Genomic DNA, 13,481 nt, shown 5'->3' on the forward strand with positions numbered 1-13,481 from the left:
GGCTAACTGAATACACAATTGGCTTGATGGTAGGGAACAAGAGTATGATCGTGGAAGATTGTTTTACAACTAGAAGACTGTGATTAGCGGTGTTCTCCCAAAATCAGTGCTAAGCTATGTCATCTGTTGCATTTTGGGCAGACAAGTGAGATTAGAGCTTTCACAGTGAATGGTGGGGAGTGTTGTAGAATAGAGGTGCCTAGGAGTATAAGCATGCTGGTCTGCATCAGTCAAATTTTTCTGCGCAGGAGTTAGGATGCTATGTTGCTGTTGTACAAGACAATGGTGGGACTGCCTTTGGAATATTGTGTTCAGTTTTAGTCTCCCTATATTAAGATAGACGCCATTACGTTGGAAAGAGTGCACAAGAGATTTACAAGCATGTTGTCCCGACTTGAGGGACAGAGTTATGGAGAGAGGCTGAGAATAGGAGAATGAGGAATGATCTTAAAGAGGTGTATAAATCATGACGGGTATAGATAGGATCATTGTGCAGTCCTTTTTCCCAGGGGTGGGAATCAATAACTGGAGGTCATAGATTTAAGGTGAGGGGGCTCGAAGCGAATCATATTAAGTAACCCACTTTTGCCCATTCTCCTGTCTGTAGAAACAGTTCCGTCAGGCTTAGTAGCTAAGCCACATGTGAAGACTAGGAGCTGGACTTGGTTGAAAGAGGTTATATGAGGCACACACCATTGAGAGCATCTAATAGGTAGTGGGAGTTTTTCCCTACCACCACCCCCAGCTATAACAACCTTAAGGAACCTTCAAACTGAGTCTATCTAATTTCTTCTTCTTGTCAACCAACCACATCACCCCAGGAGAAATCTGTTGTATTGTCTCTACACTTTCGCTATGGTAAAGGAGACCAAAATTAAGTCAAATAGTTTAGGCATAATCTCACCAACAGGTGGATGTAGCATGATCTTTTTTCAACTATCCTCATATAAACTTACATTTAAAATCAACAACACACACAAATGCTGGAGGAACTCAGCAGACCAGGCGGCATCTGTGGAAAAGAGTACAGTCGATGTTTCAGACCAAGACCCTTCATCAGGACTGGATTTTTTAAAAAGGCTGAGGAGTCAGTTAGCAAGTAGGGGAAGGGGAGGAAGGAACACAGGTGATAGGTGAAACCGGGAGGAGGGGAGAGGGGAGGAACACAGGTGATAGGTGAAACTGGGAGGAGGGGAGAGGGGAGGAACACAGGTGATAGGTGAAACCGGGAGGAGGGGAGAGGGGAGGAACACAGGTGATAGGTGAAACCGGGAGGAGGGGAGAGGGGAGGAACACAGGTGATAGGTGAAACTGGGAGGAGGGGAGAGGGGAGGAACACAGGTGATAGGTGAAACCGGGAGGAGGGGAGAGGGGAGGAACACAGGTGATAGGTGAAACCGGGAGGAGGGGAGAGGGGAGGAACACAGGTGATAGGTGAAACCGGGAGGAGGGGAGAGGGGAGGAACACAGGTGATAGGTGAAACCGGGAGGAGGGGAGAGGGGAGGAACACAGGTGATAGGTGAAACCGGGAGGAGGGGGAAGGAGGGGAGGAACACAGGTGATAGGTGAAACCGGGAGGAGGGGGAAGGAGGGGAGGAACACAGGTGATAGGTGAAACCGGGAGGAGGGGGAAGGAGGGGAGGAACACAGGTGATAGGTGAAACCAGGAGGAGGGGAGAGGGGAGGAACACAGGTGAAAGGTGAAACTGGGAGGAGGGGAGAGGGGAGGAACACAGGTGATAGGTGAAACTGGGAGGAGGGTGAAGGAGGGGAGGAACACAGGTGATAGGTGAAACCGGGAGGAGGGGAGAGGGGAGGAACACAGGTGATAGGTGAAACCGGGAGGAGGGGAGAGGGGAGGAACGCAGGTGATAGGGGAAACCGGGAGGAGGGGAGAGGGGAGGAACACAGGTGATAGGTGAAACCGGGAGGAGGGGGAAGGAGGGGAGGAACACAGGTGATAGGTGAAACCTGGAGGAGGGGGAAGGAGGGGAGGAACACAGGTGATAGGTGAAACTGGGAGGAGGGGGAAGGAGGGGAGGAACACAGGTGATAGGTGAAACCGGGAGGAGGGGGAAGGAGGGGAGGAACACAGGTGATAGGTGAAACCGGGAGGAGGGGGAAGGAGTGGAGGAACACAGGTGATAGGTGAAACCGGGAGGAGGGGAGAGGGGAGGAACACAGGTGATAGGTGAAACTGGGAGGAGGGGATGAACTAAAGAGCCGGAAGTTGATTGGTGAAAGAGATACAGGGATGGAGAAGGGGGATTCTGATGGAGAATAATGTGCTGGATGTGGAGCTGGTGGGGTGGTAGGTGAGGACAAGAGAAACCCTATCTCTGGTGGGGTACCGAGAAGATGGGGTGTCAGAAACACACTGAGTCTCAGCAATTTGCAGAACGGTAAACTTTATTTTTCGAGTCTGCAGAGTCGGACCCAACCAGCTCCTGCTAGATTGAGTGCCGAATTACACTTTGCACAGTTTTTTATACCCTACATTCTTCTTTAATCTCATTACAAAATTACAAATGTGATTACCCCTTTGGCCCACTTATCAGCCTCAGCGCATTAACACCGTTATTGTTCAATCGTTAAGCATGTCTTCCCGTTACCCGTATCGCTTCTTTAATCAGCAAGCTATTGTTTCATCCTGATTTTGCAAATTGGTTTATACGTTGCCCTGCAAGTTGCTTTGCACGTTCTTTCTGTGTCAGCACATTCTAAATGGACTCCTTAAGAATCATTTCTCTCATGGGGTGAGGGCAGATGTTTACAAAATGGAATCTCTTCTTGCAAACGGAACAAGTGCCACACCTGCCTTTACACTACCTCCCTCACTACCATTCAGGGCCCCAAACAGTCCTTCACCTGTGAGTCTGTTGGGGTCATCTACTGTATCCAGTGCTCCCAGTGTCGCCACCTGTGTATCAGTGAGACCCAACATAGACTGAGAGACCACATTGCTGAGCACCTACTAGAAAAAGCAAGATCTTACAGTGGCCACCCATTTTAATTCCACTTCCCATTCCCACATCAGTCAAAGCATGTTGTAACATGTCAATCCATTGCCTCCTCTACTGTTGCAATAAGGCCACACTGACGTTGGAGGAGCAACACCTTATATTCCATTTGGATGGCCTCCAACATGATGGCATGAAATTTGATTTGTCGAACTTCCAGTAGTGTTCCCCCGTCCTTCACCATTCCCGCTTCCCTTTTCCTTATCTCCTTACCTGACCATCACCTCCCTGTGGTTCTCTTCCGCCTTTTCTTTTTCCCATGGCCTTCTGTCCTCTCCTCTCAGATTCCCCCTTCTCCATCTCTGTATCCCTTTCACTAATCAATTTCCAGCTTTTTATTTCACCCCTCCTCCCTCCTGGTTTCACCTATCACCTTGTGTTTCTTCCTTCCCTCCCCCCACCTTCTAACTCTAACTCCTCATTTTTTTTTTCTCCAATCCTGAGGAAGGGACTCAACCTGAAACGTCAGCTATACTCTTTTCCATAGATGCTGCCGGGCCTGCTGAGTTCCTTTAGCATTTTGTGTGTGTTGCATGGATTTCCAGCATTTGCACATTTTCTCCTGTAGTTAAAGACAACAGATCATTTTCTCTCTGAGTGTTACACCTTCAGTGACATGTATATGGACGGTGTTTTTGCACCAGTGTTTTTGTTCCATTTGTCATGTTTTCACTCAGTTTGTCCAAATTCTCTGGAAACCTCTCTATAAATTCCTCTGTACTCGTAAACCCATCTAGTTTAGTATCAGAGTGCATACATGCCGCTACATACAACCCAGAGGCTCTCCTTCTGCAGGCATACTCAGCAAATCTGTAGAACAATAACTGTAAACAGCATCAATGGACAACAAACTGTGTAAATGCAGATATAATTAAATAGCAATAAATATCAAGCATGAAGTACCTAGATAAACGAGTCCTTAATTGAGTGTAGTTATCGCCTTTTGTTCAGAAGCCTGATTGCTGAGGGGTAGTAACCATTCTTGAACTTGATGGTGTGCGTCCTGAGGCACTTATACCTTCTACCTGATGGCGACAGTGAGAAAAGAGCACGGCCTGGGTGGTGAGGATCTTTGATGATGGACACCTCTTTTCTATGGGAATGTTTCATGTAGATGTGCTCAGTGGTTGTGAGGGTTTTACCCATGATGTACTGGGCCAAATCCACTACCTTTTGTAGTATTTTCTGCTCAAAGGCATTGGTGTTCCCGTACCAGGCTGTAATTCAGCCTGTCAGCACACTTTTCACCATGCATCCATAGAAGTTTGCCAAGGTTTTCAATGAGATGCCTAACCTCTGCAATTACCTGAGGAAGTAGAGGCACTGTTATGCTTTCTTTGCAATAATACGTATATGATGGGTCTAGGACAGGTCCTCTGAGATAGTGACACTCAGGAGTTTAAAGTTACTGACTCTCTCTACCTCTGATCCTCCATGATTACTGGCTCATGGATCTCTGGTTTCCCTCTCCTGAAGTCTACAATCAGTTGCTTGATCTTATTGACACTGAGTGAGAGGTTGTTGTTATTACAATACTCAGCCAATTTTCAATCTCACTCCTGTATGCTGATTCATCATCCCCTTTGATACAGCCCACAACAGCAAACTTCTACAGTATATGGTGTTGGAGCTGTACTTAGCCACACAGTCAAAGGTGTAGAGTGAGAAGAGCAGGGGGCTGAGTACAAATCCCTGTGGTGTTCCTGTACTGATGGAGATTGTGGAGATGTTTTTGCCAATCCAAACTGTTATAGAGATTGCATTTGTCAGAAGCATTATTGTGTTCTGTGTTAAGTTAAAAGAAAACACACATATATGACAATTGATTATGAAAAGCTAATGCCTAAGCACTAATCCTTGTGTATTCCAGTAGTCGCAGGCTACCAGTCTGAGAAAATCCTGCTTCTTCCCATTATGCTTTCCCTCTGCTATCAATTTTCAATCCATATCAATATAGTGCCTTCAATTCCATTTAGCTATCTTGATCAACTTCTGTGTGGTAACTTACTGAAAGCTTTCTGAAAATCGAGATAAAGCGCACCCTCTGATCTCCTATTTCTATTCTACTTGTCACATCCTCCAAGACCTCCAATAGATTGGTCAAACATGTTTTTCCTTTCATAAATTCATGCTGTTAATCATCTCTCTCTTACTATTCTTTCCTTGTTTTCTGTCATGACACCCTCCAAGATAGTTAACTTTATAATCTGGCCAGTTTCTCTCTGAGACTTTGCTGAAGCTGGGTTGTTTCTTCAGCTATCTAATCAGACAGAAAACATCAAGGTACTCAGTTATTCCACTTCACACTTCCTTTTACTGAACTGCAAATCAATGTTGAGAATTTGTGGAATTCCTCTCTTCTCAGTGGAATTCCACCTTTAAGTTCTTTAATCTCCATCGTGGAAACTTCCATTAACTCGTACCATTGAGCATGCTTCTACATCTCAGGGTTTCTGCTTTGAATTATCTGCAAAGACTGTTATTAACTATCTTGATCTCCATGTATTGTAACTGATCCAGGCTGCTTTTTATACTGTCTGTCTTAAATCTCCCCCAGGAGATTCAACTTCCAGACGGTGCAAGTACATCTGAAACACTGCTATGTTCTGCCCTTGAAACTAACCCAGATGTCTACTTGAGGATTCAAAGATCCAGAGTAAACACAAAATAATTTGTTTTTTTTCTAAGGAATCCTATTTCTAATATTTCAAACAATTTAATTTTGGAAGATAAGTTTAATTGTAACTACCGATCATATTTGAAATATTAAATTGGCATTAGCAAATAAGATGCTTTAAATCCACTTTTTCCCAATTTGTCTCATATTTCTGAGAAAATCATCTCATGTTTATGTCACTCGTTTAATTCACATCAACAAACTTAAAAGTCTTCAAAAGAATGTAGCAATTGTCTGTTCTCTGCAGCTAATAAAGGAACATTGTGAGACTGGTTTAATTTAGGGAGTGTTAAATAATCTCTTTGAATTATTGGCATAATGTCAAGTAAGATTGTTGTGCTACATATAAAATTAGTCCGGAAAAATAGACAGATACAGGATAAGCAATGTCATAAAATAGATTTATTCTTGGTAATTGTTTAGATGCATTTTTTGTGTTCTGTGTTAAGTTAAAAGAAAACACTGATATATGAAAGACAATGCCCTGCTCCTATGTCAGTAGAAAGTGGTGCTGATAGTAAGCTTTTCCCAGGATATCGCAGGTGCTCAGTCGACAATAACCTGTTTTAATTTTTATTAGGAGAAATTGAATCAGCATCAAGTTTTTAAAGAGGAAATCAAAAGCAAATTTGGCAAGTGCACATGTGCAGTTAAATGTGAAAATCGGGAGGTTGCTCCTCACAAACACAAGAAAAATCTGCAAATACTGGAAGTCCAAAGCAACACACACAAAATGATGGAAGAACTCAGCAGGTCAGGCAGCATCTATAGAACAGATTCCTGATGAGGGGAATCTCACTGTTTAGCTGTTTACTCACTTCTATGGATGCTGCCTGGCCTGCTAAGTTCCTCTAGCAATTTGTGTGTGTTGCTGTTCAGATAGCTACATCTATATCATGCCAAGAAAGTCTGCATTGTAACATGAGGAACAAGCTGAAGTTGCTTCAATGATAGATAAGGAATGAACTGAAGTTATTTAGGTATTAGATGCATTCACAACGTGATGCTAAAGGGTTAAAGCTTATCCATTCAGATATTGGTAAATGATATTGGTATAGGTGGGAACTTGATGTTCAGAAGGTTGGGATGAGCTGAACGAGATTTCTATGCCATATGAATCAACGACTCATTCCAGTAAAATCAAAGTTGTGTTATGTCCTCAAACATCTCATAACACCTTTGGCTTTATAATTTAATAATTACAATTTGTGGTGTTCAGTTCTTCTGATTTTAAATATTGTAGGAATAGCAATGTAAATATTTTTCAGATCTCTTCTTCTGTTTGCTTTTTTATCTGTCACTTAATCTTATCTTTATCCTGACTTTGCTTTTAATAGATATGTTGGCATTGGGTAGCGGGGTGGAAGTATGCCTCTACTAAAGGAGGTGTAAGGCGCTCCTTCCCTCCGCTAGCCTGCAGGTCACCCTTGGGCAAGGTGTAGCACCTGCTTAACCTCCCCCCCACCCCCCACCAACCGATCAGGGTCATGTGAAAGAAGGGAGCAGGTGATGGATGGTTATATGAGCAGCTGGTGCACATCACAAGTGCTGGTTATGCGACTACTGACACCAGGCAGACGACCTCTGAAGAATAGTGATAATGGCTGAGGTCACTTGTCTTGTAAAGACACTGCCCAGAAGAAGGTAATGGCAAACCACTTCTGTAGAAAAAAAATTATCAAGAACAATCATGGGTATAAGACCATGATCACCTACGTCATACAACACAGCACATAATGATGTTGATTGGCGCTGGATTATCTACTGTATGTTACACTTCCTCTTTCAGGTTATGTGCTTCATTATACCTCCAGATTTCTATGAAACATGCTGATTTAAAATGATTAGTTTATCACTGAAAGCAGCAGAGCAACTCTGTGTGGAGGTTTCATTGCAATGAACATCTTCATTTACTCCAAACCACTGTCCAAAATATTGTCATCACCATAAAGGCATTACTGAGGACTGACTATTAAGGAGGTCTTTTGCCATTGGTAGATATTCCAGTAGATTGGATTTTACCCGTTTTCATGCTCTATAGAAACTGCTATTACCCATGTGTGTAGCACTAACAGCGAATCAGGAGATCCACAAGAAAGATCTAAAAATTGGTGAAAAATCCAGTTTAAAAATCCTTAGTGGGGTTTTCACTCTGAATCGTGTATTTCCTGAAGGTGCCTGCCTGAGAAACTTGTATCTGCAGTGTCTTTTATGCAGTGACCAAGGGGAAGCAGGTCAGCTGTTTAAGAACACTCTTCACAGCAGCCACAGTATTGTAGCATGAAACACCTCCGTGCCTTGTACAGAGAGGACGGACAGACTCCTTACAGAAGACGTTGGAATTGAACTCTGAACTCCCCTGCCCTGAGCCGTAATGGTGTCGCACTAACTGCTGCAATTCTGTGGCACCCAAAGGTGCCATCACTGAGCTGCTTACTGAAGAGGTGGTGATAAGGTGTGTCTGGCGCTGTCAGTGGGCAAGACCTTTTTTCCCAGCAGGGACCCTGAAACTGACATTTAACCGTGAAATTGCTAAACTGTTTTCTGTTTGATTTCATCTGAGTGGAAGATGAACATGTATGACAAATCATAATCCATTTGGACCACGTGGTTGCCTAGAAACTGGATTTCACTCTCTTTTGGTGAAGTACACGCACGCCGTATATAGTGGTAATGCGCAATTAAATCCACTACAAAAACTCACATAAATATGTGGAAAAGGGTATTGCAGATGGGATGTCATCTAGAGGTGCCCATTTTATGATGGACATGGGGGTGTGCTAAAGCAAACTGAGGTCGGAAATGTCCGCGAAGTTTTGTGATAGTCATTGATGCACCATCAATAACTCTCGGAGACGGGAGGCAAAAGATAGGCTTTTATTAACTGCAAACGTGACCACGACATCTTGGAGACTGAGGGAGGAGCAGTGCCTCCAATCGCCTTTATACAGGGGTCTGTGGGAGGAGCCACAGGAGCAGTCAGCAGAGGGGCGTGTCCCGACAGGTATGCACATCGTTTACCACAGTCATTAAGTGGCCTGGGACTTAAATGACCTTCACATGCAACAGCAGCATAAGTGGATGCAATGGCCGGGCAACGGTTTCTCACCCACCACACTTCTCATTCCATGTTTCAGAACTTCTCAACATCTTAATCATGAAGATATTGTGTTTAAAATTGAAGGAAATAAAATAAATATTGAAAATAGTGTTAAATATCTTTGTAATATTTGAATTAATGACCTGTTCTTGTCGTATTAAATAAATTTAAGATATAAATTATTTCTTGAAAAATCTCAGGAGGACAACAAAGTTCATGTGGAAAAAGCTGAAAACGCTAACAGTCTTTTCTTGCAAAACAACACTTATCCTTTGTGGGCAGGCTCTGCAAGCTGACCCCAGACCAAATCCTTGGAGATGAAAGGGAATGAGGACAGAAAGATTATTTACCCCTCTGAATGTGAATAAGCATGATATAAACCCTTATTTTGAATTAGACCTTCAAATATCATCTTCATTACTTTAAAGTACATATATTCCAGTCTGCACATCTCTTGGGATTATAATGTGCACACAAATGCATAAACATATAAAAGGACTAGTACTTTTGCAATACAAGACCAAAACTTCATGCTGTAACGGAGCTGAATAAATAACTTGGCCAGTGTCTCAGCCTTTTTCCTAATCAGTCTGAAATCAATCAACCACCAATTTTCCAACAAATGAAAGTAGTAGCCCAGATATCAAGAACAACACAAAGGGTACATTTATCAAATCCATACTGCCAGCAGGGAGTTGCACTAGCAGAGGTCAGAGAATAAATTGTATATTATAGTTGCTATAACACCAACTTAACTCCCTTGAAGCTTGGCTTCTCTCAATGATTGGTGATTATTTTCCCTCTTATTGCTACAATACTGTTGATTGTACAGTGATCCCCTTGTAACAGTTGTTAAATGTTTTGGCAGGATTTAGTACAGCTCTTGTGTTGAGTGCAACTTGATCATCATCTGGGTTGAGGCAACAATTCTTTGTAGGTAGGGTGCTGAGGAGGGTCTGGAATCTGAGAACTATTTCAAAATATTTGACATAAATGGCATATGAAATATTCCACTGTGATGTCAGATTTGATTTAGAGTGCTATTGTACACCTAATACTAACATTTTTAGTGCATATTGTTTCAAGTTCTGGAATTCCCTCTAAATATTTTCTATATCTCCCTTCAACTTTTAAGAAATGCTTTAAAATTTTGCTACTAAAATTGTGCCTGCGTGACATGCCTCCAAAGGGACCACGGCCCTGTCGTGGTTTGAAGGCTTGTGTGCCTCAATGACCCAGAGAACTATGTTGGCTAGAGTCAGGGCTTTATGCTTTGGCTCTTGATAGAGTGACCCATGCCAAACAGGTCAAAGGGTAGAGGCCAGACTGAGAGTGGTCCACCAGTCCTCCAGGTTTGAGGGTTCAGCTCAGGGCTAACAACCCTGATTGGTAAAGCAAAATTGTTACAGAAATAGCAATGAAGAATCCTCTACATCCGAGTCTGATGGTATTCCTGAGTCTCCACCCGGGACTTGCATGACTGACAGTAGTGAAAACTGAAAGGAAGCTACTGACATGATGAAGGAAGCGCTGAACTCCACCAGAGATGGAGGACCTTCATTGCTGCCCTAAATGCCAATGGCATAACGGGCAGTAACATTACGTGGCGTGATTTCTAAAATTGCAAAATAGCTTTGGACACTTCAGTACAATAAAGATACTCAATAATTACAAGTTCTTTCTCGGCATACAAGTTCTCATAAATGTTTTGAAGTCTTTACCAAAGAACAGTGCTGTGAACATTTGTAGAACTTAGAATCATAGAGTAAAAACACAAAGAAACAAACCCTTTGGGACAACTCCTCCATAGTGATCAAGATGCCCATCTAAGTTAGTCCTATTCTGAGCCTATCCCACTAAACCTTACCTAGCCATTTACAGTACTTGTCCAAGTGTGTCTTAAGTGTTCAGCTTGCGTGTGTTCACACCAGAACTCCTGTGTATTTAATATTTCAATAATATTTGAGTAATCTTGTGTGCATGTGTGTGTGTATATATATACATGTATATATTTGATTTAGCATTCTTCTTCCTTTAATTCATTTCAAGTTATATGTGTAAAGACATGAATTGCTTACGTCATCATGCTGCCACATGATATGTGGGCACCTCTCTTAAAGCAAGCTCAAAGTTAGAGTTCACGTTTAGATTCTCAAGTCTTCCTTTGAATTAGTGTAATGTTCTGCAGTTACAAAACATAACAAGAGCGTGGTCATGTGAATAACATGTTGCCTGGCAATTAGAATATTAAGGCATCCTAACACATTTTCACATGGACTGGTAAGAACTGACTCCATGCTCTGAAATACCAGTAAGAATGATGGCAAAGAACTTACTGGTAAACAGAATTTGGAATTAGGGAAGAATCGATATCCACTGATCTTGTGCAGTTCTTAATAATTGATTCAAAATCGGAACTGGCAGAGTTTGGAGAGTGTGACAGCACTATGTCAAGGGCAGAAGAAATAACATACACTGAAAGAAAAATCATTACTGCCTCAAGTCACGAGTTATGGTTGATTTATAACACAAACCTGGTTGCCATGGCAATTAATTAACTGCTTTTAAACTGTGACTATAGATAAACACCCTGGTGCAGCTATTTCTGCATTCCAATAAAATTATTTCACCTTCTGTTTTGACAACAGGTATCAGAATATCCAGCGGACAATTGCAACAGAAGATGAGGCCACGACAGAGATTTCACAACCAAACACAGGCTTGTATTTTTACCAAATATATTCTTGAACACAGTTCTTTGTAAATCCTTGGCACAGTTCCAAGTATAACATCCAGATTTCTTAACTTTCTCAGGCATGATCACTGTAGTTAAAATGTCTAGAAAAGGTCAGCTATAATGTCACAAAACCATCTTCTGTGGTTGTTGTGAAGTTTCATTTGTTTGCTTAATTAGTAGGATTGTTGTCAAGTATTTTTCCTAATTGTCAATGCATGAAAGTCAATCAAGGTCTTATGAAGAAACCAGTAATGTCCCATAGGATCTTACCGATGCACCTGCAGGTCTAGGAAAAGAATGAGTGAAAAGATGAAAGATTTCACGAAGAAAATGTGATCTGCTTGTTCCTCTTAATACCTCCTGTGGGGTAGTGAAAATCCTGATGGGCTTCAAACTGCAGCAGTTGGAATCAATCACTTACCTTGTACAGATTCTTCAGAGCTATTTTACGTTATGTAACATATGTAGAAGTGAATGACACATTGAAATGCTGAACGAAGCAGGGTTGTCACATACAAAAAGCACAAATTAGCTTATGGAAAAGTCAGAGATTTAATGTATATTCCTTATACATTGAAAGCTTCCAAGCCTTATACAATAAAGTAATTCCTTGGTGCTTCGACTACTTTGCTATAATGTGAATCTTACTGGATTCGTTTTTGAGTTTTTTCAATAACTGCATGCCACCTAAAATGTATCGGTTATAGTTTTTTTTCCGACTCGGACGTCTTGGTAAATTACCACAGTGCATCATATACACTGCGGATCTGGTTAGAGATTACAATATGCACTGTTTTTGACTTCTACAAATTAGTCATTAACATGGGATGTGGGTGCAGTTGTCAAGGAAACCTTTTATTGCTCACCCCTAGCCCTGGAGACAGTGAGCCACCATGAACAATGTAGTTAAGTCAGTGGTCCTCATCGTGAGCTAAATGGCTTCCCAGGAGACACGTAAAGATCAAGAATCTGGGAGCCACAGGATAGGCCATGATAGGTTTACTGTTTTAAAATTTGCAAAATATATCAATAAAAAAATGAGTATATGTAATTTAATTGGAAACCTGAATTAAATGAGTGGGGAAATATGCAAAGGAGGCAGCAAATCTGTAGCCTCAGTGTGAGATGCTAGCAGTAGTTGCGGTGTGTGCCATGTCAGTCGTTTTCTCTCCTCCTGCTTGATCATGAACAAATTACCGTTCACACTCTACCAGGCAGCCCACTGAGCCCTTATCCACCCGCACCCCCAAATTATTGAGCAGGTGAGCCTGAGTGCAGGGAGCCAGCCAGTGTTTGGCTGCTGGAGCGGACTTGGTGATTCAGAGTGGCAGAGCCACGGCGAGGTGATGGGACCTGGGCCCGAGAGCAAGGAACAAGCCGATGTTTGATGATTTAAGCACTGAGCCGCATTGAGAAGGTCAGGATGTCAGGACTGGAAGCAAGGGACGGGCTGGTGTTTGTTTCACTGCTCCACGAGGTTTACTCACTGCACTGAACTGAAGCTGTGGCCCGCAACTAAAGGGCTCCTGTATCGGCTTCAGTGATGACTGGCTTCGTGGCTGTGGACCCACTTTCATGAACTTCGGTTCTGAATGTTATCTGCTTACTTTTATTGTTTGCATCATTCATTTTCTTTTCTATACACATTGAGTGTTTAACACGTTTTAAATTCGTTTTATTGGGTTTCTTTGTTTTGTGGCTGCTTGTAAGAAGACAAATCTCAAGTTTGTATATATTATGCATACTTTGATTATAAATATACTTTGTTTTGAACTTATACATAAAGTATCCTATTCAGAGCTTTGAAATAATTTTATTTTTCATATACACCTGTTACATTATATTTAACCCATAATAACACCTAAAACCCGTTAGTAATAAATATTGACTGTATGTAGAATGATAGATATAGGTGACCAAAAAAATCTTTAGCAACTGACAGAGAC

General features: G+C 42.0%; 1 protein-coding gene across 2 annotated transcripts in view; it reads left to right on the forward strand.

Moving 5' to 3' along the window:
* LOC132395570 (E3 ubiquitin-protein ligase HECW1-like) overlaps positions 1-13,481 on the forward strand; it is a 437,822-nt gene that overhangs the window by 308,749 nt on the left and 115,592 nt on the right. For both annotated transcript variants that reach the window (XM_059972368.1, XM_059972369.1), the window contains exon 12: positions 11,447-11,517. In XM_059972368.1, coding sequence (XP_059828351.1) covers positions 11,447-11,517 — 71 coding nt within the window. The remainder of the gene's footprint in view (positions 1-11,446; positions 11,518-13,481) is intronic.

This window comes from Hypanus sabinus, chromosome 6 (assembly GCF_030144855.1).
Source record: "Hypanus sabinus isolate sHypSab1 chromosome 6, sHypSab1.hap1, whole genome shotgun sequence".
Taxonomy (NCBI): Eukaryota; Metazoa; Chordata; class Chondrichthyes; order Myliobatiformes; family Dasyatidae; genus Hypanus; species Hypanus sabinus.